This window comes from Leguminivora glycinivorella, chromosome 14 (assembly GCF_023078275.1).
Source record: "Leguminivora glycinivorella isolate SPB_JAAS2020 chromosome 14, LegGlyc_1.1, whole genome shotgun sequence".
NCBI lineage: Eukaryota > Metazoa > Arthropoda > Insecta > Lepidoptera > Tortricidae > Leguminivora > Leguminivora glycinivorella.
The window spans coordinates 14900753-14919565 of NC_062984.1; the positions used below are offsets into that span (position 1 = coordinate 14900753).

The following is an 18813-nucleotide window of genomic DNA, read 5'->3' on the forward strand; positions in this document are numbered from 1 at the left end:
TTAAACACACGAGAAGTAAAATACATTTGCACCCGAGTGCAATGTAACACAAAACTTTTCCCCTCACTATAGCGAGGAAACTACAACGCAAAAAATGCGTTTATCACTGCTTCCAGTAGTTCCACAGGTGGTAAATCATCTTCATTACTAGATTTACCTACTTTTATCAATTTTAAAGCAGTTAATTTGACTTTATTCAAGGTCAAATTACTTTACCCACTACAGTGGATAAAATACGTTTTTACCCGCTGGTATTAAAGGACAAAACACGTGTTTCCGAGCTAGTGAGGGGAAAAAAGTTTTACATACGGTGCGGTGGCGCACCTATTAATTTCTAGGTACTTTTTTTGCCAGGCTGTATTTTAAATAAGTATTTCTTATTCGGACGTTACCTAAACACTTGGGAAGTATTGAAAAAACCCGATTAGTCTACGTTTGCTAAATATTTTAGAACTACTTATCTATCTGTGTTATGTACCTAATTGTGTACCTAACATATTAAAGCATAGGTATTCATATGTATAATGCGTTCAGAAAATATACCTACATCACCTACAATGACACAAACAGTAAACATTTACACACCGTATTTTTGCGTATTAGGTGCTTTACCTATTTATTTGTAGGAGTAACACAATTTATCAGCTACAGTTAGTTGGAACAATTAAACTTTTTACAACATGTGACAGTAAGCTGGGGAACTAGGAATATTTAACAGAAGAGTGATTTTTTTATCCGGTCCAGAGATTGCGGGTCCAAATTAAAATATAAAAAAAAAACATTAGTTTGAAGATTATTTTTTTAATAATTTTCGAGCGACTAGTTTCAAAATTATTGAGAAAACCGGCCAAGAGCGTGTCGGGCCACGCTCAGTGTAGGGTTCCGTAGTTTTCCGTATTTTTCTCAAAAACTACTGAACATATCAAGTTCAAAACAATTTTCCTAGAAAGTCCTTTATAAAGTTCTACTTTTGTGATTTTTTCATATTTTTTAAACTTACAGTTCAAAAGTTAGAGTGGGGGGACGCACTTTTTTTTCCTTTAGGAGCGATTATTTCCGAAAATATAAATATTATCAAAAAACAATCTTAATAAACCCTTATTCATTTTTAAATACCTATCCAACAATATATCACACGTTGGGGTTGGAATGAAAAAAAATATCAGCCCCCACTTTACATGTAGGGGGGGTACCCTAATAAAACAGTTCTTTCCATTTTTTATTTTTGCACTTTGTTGGCGTGATTGATATACATATTGGTACCAAATTTCAGCTTTCTAGTGCTAACGGTTACTGAGATTATCCGCGGACGGACGGACGGACGGACGGACAGACAGACATGGCGAAACTATAAGGGTTCCTAGTTGGCTACGGAACCCTAAAAAATTACCATTTCTAAATATGAAATAAAATATTGACAGTGCAATTGAGTTGATCAGTTCCGTGGAATGTCGACAGCTGTATTTGTTTAGAATGTGACAGCATTCTGCACATAATAAATGGGGGTCGTATAGATAATATATAGCATCAATAGTCGAAACGTAAGACAATAGTACATTACGGTACAAGTGGGGAAAAGAGGAAATGAAAAACAAGTGGCAATAAATTAAAACAGGACCAAAGGGAGTGTTTGAAATCGACACGAGTTAAGATTATTAAGCATTCCCTCTTATCACGATACATGTGCGGGGAAGAGGAAATTCGAAACAAGTGGCGATGAATTTCCTTTTTAACCCCCGACGCAAAAATGACTCGGTGTTATAAGTTTGACGTGTCTGTCTGTCTGTCTGTTATTTGTCTGTCTGTGTGTGTGTCTGTCTGTGGCGTCGTAGCTCCCGAACGGATGAACCGATTTAGATTTGTTTTTTTTTGTCTGAAAGCAGAGTTAGTTGGGAATGTTCTTAGCCATGTTTTATGAAAATCGGTCTACTATGTCGCGGTCGGGGGTTTTTTCAAAATTTTAATTTTGTGGTTAGGTTAGTTGCTAAGGAAATTCGTAACTCGTGTCGACTTAAAACACTCCTTTCGGTCGTGTTTTAATTTATCGCCACTGGTTTCCAACTTTCTTTTTTTTGCACTTGTATCGTAATGTACTATTTTCAGGACTGACTTAGTTGAGGTCGTCTGGCCTAAACGCTCTAGATATCTAGAGGAAGTGTTTGAAAGTAGTAAAAATAATGAAACTGACAAATGTAAATGCACTTCTGAAATTTGAACGCGAGGTCTAGCGAGAATTTTTTTATGATTTAAAAGGCAAACGAGCAGACAGATCACCTGATGGTAAGCAATAACCGCCGCCTGTGGACACCTGTCACACTTGCAACACCAGAGGAGTTGGAAGCATGGAAGTTAGTTTTTGTTTATATAAATTATAGTTTTTAATGAAAGCTGGTCTCACCATCAGCTTCTCCTCGGTGGCGGTGGGCACCCCGCATCGGCTCTCCGGCGTCGCCACGTTCGTCTGCGTCATGGCATCACCTGTTGTGCCACTCCTGGTCACTCCCAGCCACTGCACCACACGCGCACTTGCCTACTAACAGTTTACACACACTTAACGACCCTTTCAAAATATTTTATAAACCCATCATCAATCATCATTCAAAGGTAACGAATTACGTTGACATATAACGAATTAAATGGGAATGCGTCAAACTATTTGACATGATAATTGTGGCACGCGGTCTGCGCCCCGCTCACTCACGTGGACTGAGCGGTGGCTCAAAATATAGCCTTCGTTTGGGGCGGTCGCTGGGCAACAGCTGACACCACAAATAAAAATTTCATGCGCACCGTGGCCCTCTATAATTGCCTCCTGATTTTGATCCTATGTTCAGCTTCAGCAGTCTTCTTGATCTCCATTGTTTCTTGTCTCATTTCAAGTAGGCACTACTACTTCACATGAGTATCAGCTTCAGAAAATTTCATTAACCCCCAATTTGAGTTGTCTGTTCCGTCGCCAAATAAGTACACATTCGACTGAACCCTATATTCGAAACAACTAAGGATAAACAAAGGCATATTTATACTGGGCTCTGGTGGTCGAGGTCGAAACAAAACGCTCGCTTTCGGAAACGGTTAGGAAATGTCAGTTAACTTTTTCTCACTTCTTATAAACTCCCAAATGGTTTCCATATCACAGCTTGTTTTTTTTATATTTATCTGATGAATAAACTTTATAGGTGTCGCTTAACTTCAAACTTGGGTAAATCCATTCCGCTATACCTAAAATTGATTATCTTTCAGATCAATATTATATTTTTTAACCGCCTTCCAAATCTCAAGGGAAGGGGTTCTCAATTCGTCTGTATTTTTTTTTTTAATGTTTGTTCCTCGGTATCTCCGTCGTTACTGGACCGATTTTGAAAATTTTATTTTGATTGAATGTATATGCATACAGATTGGTCCCATTTTTCTCAGAACCCAGTTCTGATGATGGGATCCTGGAGAAATCGAGGGAACTCCTCAAATCTGAAAGGCATATATATGGTGATTTTTGTGTTTTTAAAGGAACAGCATGCACTTACGTACAGAACAGTGACATTTGGTGCAGTGGAACTGCTGATGATGGTCAGAACGGAACTCCTCAAATCTGAACGGCACACTTATAGTGACTTTGGTATTTTTATAAGAACAGCATGCACTTACGTCCAGAACAGTGACATTTGGTGCAGTGGAACTGCTGATGAAGAGTGAGCCACCCCTGGTTAGAGTTCCGTTCTGATAATCATTCTCACCTGTAAGTACTTCAGAATCATCCAAATTTCAAAATTGGTTCAGAAATGACGGAGATATCGAATAACAAACATTAAAAAATATACAGACGAATTGATAACATAATCCAACATTTGAAAGTATTTATCACCAGAACCCCAAAGGAAGGCGGTTTTTTTTTCTTAAAAATTATTATATATTCAACCTTAAAGCAGAATGGATTTACTCAAGTTTGAAGTTAAGCGACACATAATAGAGGTCTATGATGAGATCCTATCTTAGGCTGATGCTGATACCTAAGGTCTAATAAAATTAGAAACCATTTAAGTACGTAGAATGTAGATACAGATTTCGTGAGCGTGTATTTTCTAAAAATAAGTATTTAGAACGCGGACTAAGTAACTATGTTACAAACTAAGTGTCTACTAATATGGAACTAAAATAAGATTATTTTGTCATTTACGCTGAAACCCGGGTGGGGCTGGTCCCACTCGTGGTGGCAATACTCGTCAGCATGTAACAGATTTTTTCCGGTACGTCAACCGCGGCGGCTATCGGCTTTAGGAAAAATTGGTGTTACTTAAGTTACTTTGATGGTATTTGAACGGCTTTAAAATAAACATTCTTCATTATTTACTGAAACTGTTCATGTAAATAGTTAGATCAATAAATATTCTTGTAAATTTACCATAGAAAATCGTGAATTTACTTAAAATATTACTTTAAAACTAAATTTTCAAAGACGCCCCTGCTTTTTAAAGCCACCCCGGTTGACGTACCCGATACATTAAGGGCGAATCGTAGCCCATCTGCAATATATTTTATTTATTTAGTTATTTAACTTAAACTTCACGCAGATATTGGAGTTAGCGTGCAGTCTGCGTGCAGCAGGCCTAGTACTCTAGTCTGATGGCCTGACTGGCTATATCACGCGACCGTACTGATACCGCAGTTCTCGTACAAGCTGCAGTTGGCTTGTGGTCTGTCTATACCAGCTCTAAGCCGTGTCGTGGACGTCATTAGCGTGGAATGTCTTGAACTTGAACACCACATTATAAGGCCACGCTACGAAATTCTGTTACGCTGCGCCGTAACCCGTAGCAAGTAAATAACGTATTAAAAAAAATATGCTACATACACAGTAAACGTTATTGGAATAATAAACCTGATAAATAATCCATACTAATATTGTAAATGGGAAAGTGTGTGTGTCTGTTTGTTTGTCCGTCTTTCACGGCAAAACGGAGCAATGAATTGACGTGATTTTTTAAGTGGAGATAGCTGAAGAGATGGAGAGTGACATAGGCTACTTTTTGTCTCTTTCTAACCCCCACTTCCCCGCAATTTTCTAATTTAACGCGAGCGAAGCCGCGGGCAAAAGCTAGTTGTAAATAAGTAAAACCAAATTTTACTTTATTGTCTTAACCCCTTTCAACAAGTCACAAAAAAATCTTATTTAAATTTGTACTTTAATGACTGACAATAGAGTTGTTTATCATAACCACCACATATGGCTTCCTAATACTTACATTTACTTGCTAAATGCAGAAAAGGGTTAATATATTAAGAATAAACTACCTTCATTATCAGTAATTATTTCAAACACTAAGGATATTTATAGGATTTTATGGATAGGTTACCTAAATAATATTTAAATGTAAGAATTAAAAGCATGAATCAACATAATACATAATTTATTTATAATTTTTTAGTGACATGAACAATTTCCATAATATATATATATTTATTTTGGAATGGTCCAAGCTTTAATAAACCTGCAATGTACTGGTATTTAACAGAATAATTGATCACAGTTACCTTCAGTTGTTTTCCCTTACACAGGAGTCTTGAGGGTGACCAAGTTGATTACACAGTGCCCGGGGCAAACAGTTTAACACCTCTATCAAATAGTTTGAACAGATACCGGGAAGGTTTCATGTCAATGGTGTTCATATGTTCATCTTCAAACTTGTGCCCTGGGTACTTTAAAGTTAAGTGTCCAGACACATCGGCACTCAAACCTGACAAAAGGTTTCTGACTTCCAGAATTGTATGGGCTGTGTGGCAAAGGAGGTTTGCCATCACATGAGTCACATCATCTTCATGTGCTACATTACAATGAAATAAAACAAATGAGCCTATGCTACCTCTATTTAACTGAATTAATTGATTGCAAAAAATATTAACATCTCTGAGACTATAATGCAAGTCAAACAAATGAGAAACACCATCTAAAATAATATGGACCACACTATTATTCACCTTCAAACTTTGTACAGTTTGATTTATTGAAGAAAATATATTTTGTAATGACTTTTCTTCATTAGACATTATGAGATTAACAAGTTCCTCATCTAGTTTTAAAAAATGTACAAGGCCGGCATCTACTTGCCTTTGTAAATTATAATTCATTTTTAATCCTACACTCTGGTAATGGAGAAGAGAATTGTGAGTAGCTATGAACAGGACAGCCTGCTTACTTTTAATGCAGTGACCAAGTATGCAGCTGGTGATAAATGAACTATCACACCCATTAATTTCCTTAGCAACAATCACTCTGTTGGTTGTGTGTTTATCCAGCTGGAGACTTGATATTATATCAGAAGCCATTCTTCCTGCAACAATTTAAAAAAAATACTGAATGAATATTATAAAATTAAAGATATAGTTAATGCTATTCCATCCATAGTGGTTACTATCGAGAATAAGCTACGGCTTCGCGCCTGCGGATGTTATTCATTTCATTCGTAACTCGCGCTCGCGACCTCGCAGTACACCAGTCTCTAAATCTGTAATAGAATTTAATGTCGCGAAATCTAAGTTTCGTTACGTGTAAGGTTTCCGACAATTTTATGTCGATAATTAGAATACAGTCATCAGTATTTTTTGCTATAGAAATGTGTTTGTAAATATGAGTTAAATACCTAATTAGATTAAAGTATTACCCATTGAATTTCGGTGAACATTTTACAGACGGTGCAGAGATAAGGTGAATAGTGTGTCTCAAAATTAATTTATAGTGATATTGGACAGTTATAAAATATAGCATGTGAATATTGTGAATCGTTTCGAATTTGAAATCGTAATGTGGATGTTAGATATTTCATATTATAACTTTACTTGTGAGTACTTACTGTGATAAAATTAGGAAATAAGTAATAAATGCTTGTCGTAATTTACACAAAGTATATAAAAGGTTTTACTTTTATAGTATAATCAATTTTAACTCAATTTCCTAATTTTGATCTTTTGCAATTTTTGCTATTTGGCATCAAATGTATTTGTTTGACAATTGACAAATGCATTGGGGATTTTTAGGTTATGAATGTTCAAAAGTTAAACCTAAATGCCCAATCTGAGAACGTTGGTGCTGGTGCTAGAAAGTAGTAAAAATCAAATTTATTATGATTTTCTCGTCACAAACATAAAATATAATTTCATTTTGTATATTGTTAATTTTAAATAAAATGCTTCACCTGAGCCTTCAAAATGTGAGAACATGTTCATTATTTGGTTTCTGAACAAAATACCAAGAAGTGGTGACAGATGGGTGACAGTGACAGTCTAAATCTATGGTGACAGCAGCACCATGGATGTCATTGTCATGTCATGAAACCATCATGAAACTCATATATTGTAAAAAAACTCAAAAAAACATGAAAGAAAAAAAGGGTTCGCTGATGCTTAGTTTGCTCGCTCGCTCTACAAATTATCAATAGCTAAAATTGCATGCCATTTACGCCAACACAATGTCGGCTTTAGAGCAGAGGTACGTACAGACAAATTCACAAACACACGTTCCCATCATTGTCATAACAGCTCCAGGCCGTGGCCAGACTTGGGACTTGGCAAGACCAAAGAGTAGTATAATATGGCAAGACCCGGTAAAATAGCGTAGCTGGCAAACGACCGCACCGCACCGCGACCTTGGATTTTTTTCAAGTGAGTGCGTGATAGATACATAAAAAAAATAGAGTTACTTTATCTCGCTCTAACTTTTGAAAAAACTCAAGGTCGAGGTGCGGTAAATAGGTAACACACGGCGGCACCGCACCTGTAAGTGGGAGCGAGAAAGAGTTATTCTTTTCTCGCTCCCACTTACAGGATTGTAATTGGATGACCTTGGTGCGGTACGATGCTTGTGCTGTCGCCACCCCTCTCCTAGCCGCCTACGGTACATTTACGAGTCCGTAAAGGAGAAGGATGGCAACTTATTTGTGTGTGTGTGGTCAATATATATACTGACCACCAAACAGAATGCATGGTATACATACCTGACATTTCTATAGATGATTCCTCATCCACGCTCACGCTGTCCCAACCTTCTCGGGGCCAGGTGAGCCTCTGATCTGCTTCGCTTGCTTTTATGTTACGGCGGCTGATTGTCACTCCGTGATCTGTGGGTTTTAAGTGCTCATGAATATGGTATTCTCCTAACAACCGTCCCTTAGAACATACATCATCGTCATACTACTCATACTAAGGATTGATCTTATTCAACCAGACAGGGTACACCAAATACATCTTCCTCGGACGCCTACACGCCCAAGTGGATAGTCGAGACGTACCGCCACACTACGGCACGTCTGTCTGGAGCTCGGCGGGTGTGAGGACGTGCTGAACTGTCAACACCCTCGTACCTATCATACCGACTCTTCTGGAGAACTCGTCTTCCAGGATTGATAACAGTGAGGGCCGTCGGCGTACCTCTCGACCCCCGGCGACCTCGTCTTTCCGGGCTGAGCCAGGTACGCCGCCGACGTGCCCCTCGACCCCCGGCGACCTCGACCCCGGGCTGAGCCGAGCACGCCGTGGACTTGCACCTCACCCTCTGGCGATCTAGTCTTACCAGGATTGAGAACAGTGAGCCGTCGACGTACCTCTCGACCCCCGGCGACCTCGACCCCGGGCTGAGCCAGGTACGCCGCCGACGTGCCCCTCGACCCCCGGCGACCTCGACCCCCGGGCTGAGCCGAGCACGCCGCGGTCTCACCATGATTGAGCATGCATGCTTATTCTAAGTGTGTCTACCTGTCACTTACCGGCACCTTTAGCGTGCCTTGTCTGCTTGCGCCTCTGGAGAACTAGTCTTCCAGGATTGAGTACCATACTTACTATTTAGATAGACAACTCGGCACCTAGTGGCACCTTTAGTGCGCCTTGTCTGTTACTAAGATAATCGAGGTAATAGCCTTTAGTTAGATATGGAAACAATTGTAAGAGATACCATTACACCACTGTGAGCCACCAAGTATAAATAAATACTTAGCTTTAGTCGTCTCTGCAATATCTGGATAGCACGTGGATCACTTCACTGTGTGTTACACTTTTAAGTACTGGCGCGTTTCTCGCGCCTCGTGGAATGTCTACGTGGCACGTAGTTTGACAACTTTGAGATACTTACTATGGCTCCACCCAGAGGGCGCCGCCAGTGTTGCCGCAGGGGAATATTCTTGGGGCTCTATAGTTTCGCGTTGGTCGCGACACTCCCCACTACAGGCAGCAAAACTGCGACTAAGTTGCTGGTCCACTCCTTAATCTTCTCAAGAGCACGAAGCGCCGCTGCTCTCTTAGGTCTGGACTCGTCGTGATGTTCAGCCGACGCGATGTTCTCTAGGTGGTGCGTTTCAGGATCAGTGTTCTCGCAGAACGTCATGTCTTTGACTGCGAGTGGGTCTGGTTCGGGTATGGACTTAGGCTCAGGCTCGTGTAACTGACTAGATGCAGGCTCTAATAAGACTGAATCAGACGGTATTTCTTCTGACTCGTTTAATTCTGTTAATTGATAAGATTTCTGCTCAGAAGTCTTAAGAACGTCGTTAGTGGATTCTTTCATCACGTCGTCCCTTCTTGTTGGATGTGGGACGTCAGGAACCTGTACAGATTCTTCTACGCTTTCTTCATGTGACGTTTGTTTACACTGTTCCTCTCCATCTTCGATCTCTAACGGGTAGAGATGCGCGATAGATCTTGTATATATTGTATCTCCTACTTGGACCGTGGCTACTCTACATAAACCATCGGCGCCTTCCTTTAAAGATACTATTTTCCCAACTTTCCAATTGATCCTATTCTTCGTGTCGCCTTTTATTTGCACTATCTGACCTATTTTTGGCGTTAATTTTGAAGTCACTCTAGGCTCCTTAGGATGATGGGAGTATCTTTCTCTCAAATTTAGGAGATACCTGTTCTCAAACATCTCTTTGAATTCTCGTAGAATGATGAGCGCTTTCTTCCAACCTTTAATTAGATTGTCTTTGGTTACTGTCCCATGTGACGTAATAGGATCCATGCTCGACGTTTCCATTACGATACATTTTCCCATGGTAAGAAAGTCTGAGGGTTTTAATACGTGGTCAGGTTCTGAATCCACGTAGGTTAAAGGTCTTGTGTTAAGTACTGCTTCTATTTCCTTAACTGTTGTTGCCAGCTGGCTGTCATTCAATAAGTGTTTTTGTAAGGTTTTCTTCATACAATTCTTGGTTAAGCCAATCAACCTTTCGTAAAATCCTCCATGCCATGGGGCTAATTGCGGTATGAATTTCCATTTAATCTCCTTTTCTATGCAATATGGGTCTTGAAGAATTTCAGAAAGTAACTTGTAATGAGCTGCGTTGTCAGATGTAATTAAGGTAGGCACGCCTCTCGCTGATATCATCCTTTTTAAGGCCAGAAGACCTTCTTCCGCTGTTAGATCCTTTACCACTTCCAGGTGAATGGCTCTTACCGCTAAACATGTATAAAGGCTAATCCATCTTTTACAACTGCCATTCCCGTTGTTAACTAGAAGTGGTCCCAGGTAGTCTGTTCCAACGTACGTAAAAGGAGAGCTGTAATTGACTCTCTCTTTAGGAAGAGCAGGGGTTTCTGGTAGTCTATAAGGTCCTCCATCATGTTTCATACATTCAGGGCATCCCTTTAATATCCGTTGGACTTTACTTCTTCCTTGAGGAATCCAATACATTTCTCTTATTTTATCAAGCGTGTGGCTGACACCTACATGTTTGTTCTCTTGATGAGTTTTCATTATAATTTCCTTCGTGAAATCTGACTCTTTTGGTATGAGTATAGGGTATCGTTTGTCGAACGACCAGTTTGCGTTTTTCATACGACCTTTGCATCTCAATAGGTCATCAATGTCCTTGAATACTCCTAAGTTTCGACTTAGATTGGTTTCTTTTCCTTCTACCTCTAGAGGAAAATATTTAGCTTGAATTTCTTTTAATTTATGAAGCTTGTCGTCTGTTGACTGATTATTTCCTATCACTTCATTTGGTGTTATAATTTCCTCCGTTTTCATCGGGTTGACATTAACAACTGGATCTTCTTTATCGACCATCTCTATGTCTTCTTGGAACCCAAGACCCTCCCCTGTCAGAAGAGAACTGGTTGGCTCACTGCCGGATGTGGTTGGCCATTTCTGTGGATCTTCTGTTATAAACTGCGGACCATTCAGCCATTTCTCCTTATCCTCCTCTGCACGAAGGGGTCTTGTGCCTACATCTGCTGGGTTCAAGCTTGATGGTAGATATCTTATCTCCAGGTCTTTGTTTGTCTTGATTTCTTCTACTCGTCTGGCAACGAAGGGAGGAAGTAGTTTGTTAGACTTACACCATTCGATGACAATCTGACTATCGGTCCATAAGACTTGTCTTACTATTTTCTGTTGCAGAAACTTAAGGACGAACTTCATCAGTCTACAGCCTATCAGTACTCCCAGAAGTTCTAGACGGGGTATCTTGAGGTTATCTTGATCCTTGGTTGGTATCAGACGGGATTTACCCATGATAAAGCTTTTCTTCGAGCCACAGACTAGAAACACCGATGCTGCGTAGGCTTGTAGTGAAGCATCTGTGAAGCAGTGCAGTTGGTAATTCGCTTCCGTTGGTGTCTTCATGTAACATCTATCCACCGATACCTTTCCTATGACTTCTAGGTTCTGTCGGATGATGTTCCACTCTTCTGTTAGCTCGCTTGATAATGGTGAGTCCCAAGATACTCCGGCCTTCCAAAGTCCTTGCAGAAAAAGTTTAGCTGATAATGTATGAGGTGCCGCGTAACCGCACGGGTCATAAATTGATGCGATAGTCTTCAGTATTCCTCTTTTTGTGACTGCTTCCTCTTGGAGGTTGGGCTTCAGCTGGAGGGTGTCCTTTTTTATGTCCCACTCTAAGCCAAGTACTTTTACCTTGTTTTCTTTACATGTATCAGGGACCATCTTCATGAATTCTTCGGAGTTAGAACTCCAATCCCTGAGTGACATTGAAATATCTTGAAAAGATCCTTTTAAACTTTTGTAAAGCTCTATTGCTTCAGCTGTAGTACTACAGCCTGAAACAAAGTTGTCTACGTATATGTCATTCGCTTTCTGCCTGACATGCTGATCTTCTGCATTATTTAAATGTTCTTTAATAGTCGCATTCAGTAGAAACGGTGAAGATATCACGCCGAATGGAACTCTGCAGAATCTTAGGTAAAGTAGGTTATCCTGAGATACTGGTTTAGAGGTATCTTTAAGCCATAAGAATCTGGTAACGTCACGATCCTTCTCGTGTAATGCCATCTGTAAAAACGCCTTTTCTATGTCGGACGTCAATCCTATGTGATGTGTCCTGAATTTGATGAGTAACCCTGTAAGGTCTTCAAGCATGAGTGGTCCTCTGTATAAGCACTCGTTCAGACTCTTGGTGTTCTTGTTACTCTTGGAACTAGCATCATACACGATTCGCATAGGTTTTCCTCGATGACGTACTCCATGGAAGGGTAGGTAGTGAATAGCGTTACCAGTTGACGTTCCTGATGTGGGTACGACTTCTATTATACCCTTAGCTAATTGTTGTTTAAATGTATCGTCGTATGACATTAAGGTTTCTTGGTCCATGCGCTTCAGTAAACTTGACAGACGCCCAAAGGCGATTCCAAAGTTATTAGGTAAGTCAGGCGGATAAGTTATCCATGGCCAGCTTACCGTGTATCTATTGTTAATTTTTACTGTAGTTTCATTAAAATTTTTAATAGCTTCTTCTTCTCTTGTTGCTTTAGGTGAATCACAAATTCCTATACATTCCAATTCCCAAAGGTTTTTAATGTCTCCATCACAAAGAGGTGAATCTGGTTGATGAAACTTCGTTTCAATACAAGTTTGAGCATAAGTCACTACATATGATTCCTCTTCAAGCTGTGGTTCCGTCTTGCCACTGACTATCCATCCAAGGGCAGAATCCACTAGAAACAAGTTACTATCTAGTTGTATCTTAGTTTCATAAATAATGTTAAAGTAGTAGTCGTTTCCGATTAGAATCTGCACCTGTCCGCTTACAGAACCATCATCCGCCAGTACATAAGACTCGGGTACGCCCCGTAACTTGACATTTGGGATGAATCCTCTTGAAATGCGTTGGACACAGTTAGCTTGTATAACTATCTTCTTATTTGTTCTAGTTACTAACTGTAGAATCACTATAGGACTATGTATTTCCTTCGGAGGATCTTCACCGAAGGTGAAAATTGTCAAGAGACTTTCTTCTTCGACTGGAAGCTTCAACTCCTTGGCCGCTTGAAATGTGACATAAGAACGTTGAGACCCTGGGTCTAAAATTAAACGGTATTTACACAATACATTATTCTTATCACCTAAGGGGTTAGCATAAACAACAGCTGTCTGTAGAGTGGTGATTCCTCTTTCTGAAATAGTCAAGACTGTTTCTTTGTTTTGGGATCCTTTGGAAAATTTGAAGGGCATAAGGCCATGTTGTGCCTTTCCTTTCCTGGGCAAAGTCTACAAGTCCAGTTTTCCTTACAGTCCTTTACAAGATGATTCTTCCTAAAGCATATAAAGCATCTTCCGGTCAACCGCTTCTTTCTTTCCTCTAAAGTAGAAGCGTCCTGGCACGTATAATTGCGGTGTTTGCCGTTGCAGAATATACAACCTAAGATTTTCCCTTTTTCCTTTGGGTTAACAGTTGCAGATCTGTTAGCAGATGTTGCAACATTAGATACGCTCGGTTTGCTTCCTTTTTGGGTTCATTGGCCCTTTGAAATTTTCCTTTTCTATTTAGTCCTTTTCTATTAGTACTTCCTTGATAATGTTGAGTATTTGAGGTATTATTTCCCTGTTGGAAATGATGCATTCTCTTCGCACGCTTTGCGTTCACATGCAGGGTACCGACAGTGCTGTCATCTACCTCATGTGATCGTTTCCTTCCAGCAATTCTCTCTGCATCTTCCTTTGCAGTGATAATTTTATTCAATTGTTCCCGGAGTTCTTGTGTGGACTCATTCTGAATTTTCAACTTTATTTCGTATATTAAATCCGAAGGAAATTTCTCCAAAATCATGAAACGAAGATGGTTGTGGTTGGTGTTTTCGCCAAGAGACTCTAGGATTTTAAGATTGCGCTCCACCTCGTTGAAAGTTCTTCTACAATCTTCTGCGCTGCTTTTTGCCGCTTCGATTTTGTATAATGTAGCATAGTGGGCATCAATCAGATGAGCTTTCTTGCCAAAACGTTCCTTTAGTAGAGTGACCGCTATCTTATAGTTTCCGTTAGTGGTAGGCAGGCCATCAATAGCTTTCTTAGCATCACCCGTCACTGAAGTTTTAAGATAAGACAGCTTGTCTACATCAGGTAAGTTTCTTGAGTCGATATTGCTGCTAAAACTATCCCAAAATTCGCACCAGGAAAGCACATCCCCGTTATAAACCTGTAGTTGGAGTTTCGGTAGTCGACAAGAGGAATTCACTTCAGGCGGCTTTTCCTGGGTCTCACGGGATACGGTGACTTGGTCGATCTTCGCCTTGAGTTCTGCTAAAGTCTCTTCTGCTAAAAGCTGCTGGCCACTAATCAAGAAAATTTCATCTGATGCAGGAGTTGTAGCTAAACGAAAGTATTCTGATAAATTAGCGTTGAGCCTATTCACTGCAGCTTGCAGTCTGTTATAGACGACCTGAGCCTGTCCTATGTTTTCTGACCGAACCGTACTGGGTATTGTTTCCAATTCAGCACCAATTTTTTCACTGGTGATTCGAAGTCTGATTAAGAGAATCTCGTCCATCTTGTCCTGGAAGGTACAGAAATATATACTATAAACTAGTATCTTTTATTAAAACTCTTATTGGGAAAAGTCTATTTAATTATCCTTCACAAGGATAGGTTTCTGACATTTTCTTTAATTATTTTAGAATGCTACTAGAAATGAGGAATTGTTTATTTTTTATTAATCTATTCTTATTATGGAAAACAACACTCAATAGTTAAAAGTAACAAAAGATTAAAATTTAATTTAATTTATGAGGACTCTTATTTGAAACTTTAATACTTTCACTTTAAAATTAATTTAATTAATGAGTTCTTTTATTTCCAAATTTAAATTATTTCACTTTAAATTGAATATCACTAAAGAAAATTGGAATATCTGTAAACATAACATACACACAGACATGTTATTGAACTCAAATTTATGTTAAGACTTATCACTTCTTATCAGTGCTTGTCAGTAACGTTGACGTTTACACGCAGGTAACTATAATATAACTTTGCACTGTCACTTTCACTCATTCAGCTTACTCATTTGTTTTATTTTTGTATTTAATTTGTATGACGTATTTTAACGAACACTATTGACACAAATTCACTTCTTATACTAAACCTGTAAAGAAGATGTTAATTCACATATACACACAATCAACATAAAAAAATGAGGTCTTCTTTAAAAACTTTCTCAAAGTTCTTTAAGAAATAAGTAAACAACATTGTGAGTTCAGGAAAAATATGCGAGATATGCATAACATAATATCTCACGATGTTAAAAGCTTCTCTAAACTTTTAAAGAATACTAGAATTCGCCATTTTGACTCCGCTGCAAATACATTTCTTCATCCAAGTTAATCTTCGCCAATAACAAGTACAATGTCAAAATATTCAAGATATCTCTAATAAAACGTAATACGGATGTTAAAACTTGAATATTGACTGTAATATTATTTCTACTTTAGAACTTTAAACACGCCATGTTTCTTTGCAAAAACCACGAGGTCGTTTTCGCTAACTTTACGGCAAATTAGCTGACGATTGGTTTTTCTTTGAACAAACTTCATGTGATGACGAAGTAGTTATTTAAAAACTTACCGAGGAATTTCTTTTCTCTTTTCTCGTCTAATCCGGTGGTATGTGTCGAGTCCGTGATGGTTCACGGAGGCCGGTTCGTGTTTTTGTCTTCCTATGACGTAAAATACACATATTTTCAATAATCGTACTCATTCACCAATTTAATTCTTCTATAAAGCACTTGAAATTGTACAAAACAACTGCATCTTACCTATAAACTGGATGCAAACTTCTTGGGAACCAGCGCTGTTGCAGCTTCTCCGTAAACAAAGTTTCAAAGTAAAGCGTATTCTCTACGGGAATTAGTGTTGCCAGCCTTAGTCAGAACTCCCTGATTTCTGACATATTTAACGAATAAACTAACCGTAACTTGTTTCTTCTTCGGTCCTTTTAGATGCATCGTTATTACTTTTATACAAATACTTAATACTAAAATCTTAATTCTAATTAAGTTTAACACACATGTATCAAGTAAAATTCAAAGCGGAAAATTCCTCTGCCCCTTCTTATTTTACGCTTGTCTTATAAGACTTATAAGATATACCTGCAGTATACCATAGGCTAGTGCTTCTCTTCTTATCCCTGAAAAGATCTTCTAGCTTATATACTAATCAATCCAATATAATTACGAACACAAAGACAAAATTCTTACCGACTTATATCTATACACAGTTCAGTATGACCGTTTGACTTAATTACACATTCATCTTATAAGAAAATTCTCATTACTGCCTTCCAAGTCGAATCCGTTTGTAAAATAATTTCTTCTCTTCACTGAAGTTATCCGGTTAATCCTTTCGAGTCGTAATTTTCTCCCGACATTTCGGGTAATCTTCTTACTGTAACTGTAGCAACACTACTTCGTGCTATGGCCGCCGCGATGGCGCGATGGCCGCCATGTTTCGCTTTTGGCCAATCAGAGACGTATTCGTGACGTATCCCGGAAGCAACTGAAGCAACTTTGTTCAATAACATGACCTTTTATTTTTGAATAATGAATTTTTAATTTCATAAATTCGGACGAATACTGAAATCTTCATACTTTTATTTTTTAAACATTATTTATAACAATTGAGCCTTTTTTCTTATACGGGGAATAAAATGTATCTTATAAGTAAGTAAACCATCCTTTAGCCGAGAGAGTACGCCATGATGTATTTTCTCATATCCTGCCGTATTACACAGTCAATGAAATTACTTTATTCTTAAAAGTCTTCACTTATTGAGCTCTTGAAGTAACTTTCATAACTAAATGAGCCAAAATTGATGTTGAACCAGACCCTGTAATTATATGATTCCGCACGTGTACTTAAAGTACAAATCTTGCAATTTTTGTTACTATTGACACACACATGTTATTTTTCTTAGAATAATACGTTTAATGTTAGGATAGTATACCTTGCATTCATTTTAGGTTATGCCTTGATTCTATATCTGTTCAATCCCAGCACTAACCACCATTGTCGCCACCCCTCTCCTAGCCGCCTACGGTACATTTACGAGTCCGTAAAGGAGAAGGATGGCAACTTATTTGTGTGTGTGTGGTCAATATATATACTGACCACCAAACAGAATGCATGGTATACATACCTGACATTTCTATAGATGATTCTCATCCACGCTCACGCTGTCCCAACCTTCTCGGGGCCAGGTGAGCCTCTGATCTGCTTCGCTTGCTTTTATGTTACGGCGGCTGATTGTCACTCCGTGATCTGTGGGTTTTAAGTGCTCATGAATATGGTATTCTCCTAACAACCGTCCCTTAGAACATACATCATCGTCATACTACTCATACTAAGGATTGATCTTATTCAACCAGACAGGGTACACCAAATACATCTTCCTCGGACGCCTACACGCCCAAGTGGATAGTCGAGACGTACCGCCACACTACGGCACGTCTGTCTGGAGCTCGGCGGGTGTGAGGACGTGCTGAACTGTCAACACCCTCGTACCTATCATACCGACTCTTCTGGAGAACTCGTCTTCCAGGATTGATAACAGTGAGGGCCGTCGGCGTACCTCTCGACCCCCGGCGACCTCGTCTTTCCGGGCTGAGCCAGGTACGCCGCCGACGTGCCCCTCGACCCCCGGCGACCTCGACCCCCGGGCTGAGCCGAGCACGCCGTGGACTTGCACCTCACCCTCTGGCGATCTAGTCTTACCAGGATTGAGAACAGTGAGCCGTCGACGTACCTCTCGACCCCCGGCGACCTCGACCCCGGGCTGAGCCAGGTACGCCGCCGACGTGCCCCTCGACCCCCGGCGACCTCGACCCCGGGCTGAGCCGAGCACGCCGCGGTCTCACCATGATTGAGCATGCATGCTTATTCTAAGTGTGTCTACCTGTCACTTACCGGCACCTTTAGCGTGCCTTGTCTGCTTGCGCCTCTGGAGAACTAGTCTTCCAGGATTGAGTACCATACTTACTATTTAGATAGACAACTCGGCACCTAGTGGCACCTTTAGTGCGCCTTGTCTGTTACTAAGATAATCGAGGTAATAGCCTTTAGTTAGATATGGAAACAATTGTAAGAGATACCATTACACCACTGTGAGCCACCAAGTATAAATAAATACTTAGCTTTAGTCGTCTCTGCAATATCTGGATAGCACGTGGATCACTTCACTGTGTGTTACACTTTTAAGTACTGGCGCGTTTCTCGCGCCTCGTGGAATGTCTACGTGGCACGTAGTTTGACAACTTTGAGATACTTACTATGGCTCCACCCAGAGGGCGCCGCCAGTGTTGCCGCAGGGGAATATTCTTGGGGCTCTATAGTTTCGCGTTGGTCGCGACATGTGCGGCCGTGTGTCAAGTACAGGTACGGTCATTTGTTTAACTACTTTAATAGTGCTGAGACATGACCGCCTCGCGCTAAGGTCATCGACATAGTATCCCGTAAGATATGAGAGAGCGAACAAGAGTTACATTTTGTTTCTCGCTCTCATCTACGTGAAAATATCCAGTCGTTAAAAGTGCTAACACACATGAC

General features: G+C 39.8%; 4 protein-coding genes across 9 annotated transcripts in view; 1 reads left to right on the top strand and 3 right to left on the bottom strand.

The window, feature by feature from the left end:
• LOC125233445 (kinesin-like protein KIF19) overlaps nt 1–6272 on the bottom strand; it is a 49041-nt gene extending 42769 nt beyond the window's left edge. The window contains exons 1-2 of the mRNA XM_048139473.1: nt 6192–6272; nt 2399–2533 (exon numbers count right to left, since the gene is read on the bottom strand). Of these exons, the coding sequence (XP_047995430.1) occupies nt 2399–2470 (72 nt within the window). The 5' untranslated portion in view covers nt 2471–2533; nt 6192–6272. The remainder of the gene's footprint in view (nt 1–2398; nt 2534–6191) is intronic.
• Nucleotides 1–18813, top strand: part of LOC125233446 (mitochondrial dicarboxylate carrier) — a 35816-nt gene that overhangs the window by 7922 nt on the left and 9081 nt on the right. Inside the window, exon 1 of one of the 3 annotated variants that reach the window (XM_048139477.1) lies at nt 6469–6700. The exons of 1 other annotated variant lie outside the window; for it this stretch is intronic. Coding sequence is in view for 1 of the 2 variants with exons in the window: in XM_048139475.1 (XP_047995432.1) it covers nt 7461–7480 (20 nt within the window). In the remaining variant the exon portion in view is untranslated. Of the gene's footprint in view, nt 1–6468; nt 6701–7416; nt 7481–18813 lie in introns of those variants that run through there. One more of the 3 variants, XM_048139475.1, reaches the window with a different exon arrangement.
• LOC125233447 lies at nt 5389–6978 on the bottom strand. Its single transcript, XM_048139478.1, has 2 exons — nt 6846–6978; nt 5389–6326 (listed from the first exon to the last, which is right to left on the bottom strand). The coding sequence occupies exon 2, from the start codon at nt 6319–6321 to the stop codon at nt 5578–5580; it is 744 nt and encodes a 247-aa protein (XP_047995435.1). The 5' UTR covers nt 6322–6326; nt 6846–6978; the 3' UTR covers nt 5389–5577.
• Nucleotides 7862–17423, bottom strand: LOC125233444. 4 transcript variants are annotated; one of them, XM_048139470.1, is made up of 6 exons: nt 16029–17423; nt 15839–15929; nt 14147–14771; nt 13128–13131; nt 9116–12669; nt 7862–8108 (listed from the first exon to the last, which is right to left on the bottom strand). In XM_048139470.1, exons 3-5 carry the CDS (start codon nt 14189–14191, stop codon nt 9173–9175), a joined length of 3546 nt encoding a protein of 1181 aa, XP_047995427.1. In that variant the 5' UTR covers nt 14192–14771; nt 15839–15929; nt 16029–17423; the 3' UTR covers nt 7862–8108; nt 9116–9172. The 4 variants fall into 4 exon arrangements, with proteins under 4 accessions (XP_047995427.1, XP_047995426.1, XP_047995429.1 ...); XM_048139469.1 differs by having other exon boundaries at nt 15839–17423; XM_048139471.1 differs by lacking the exon at nt 7862–8108 and having other exon boundaries at nt 8919–12669; nt 15839–17423.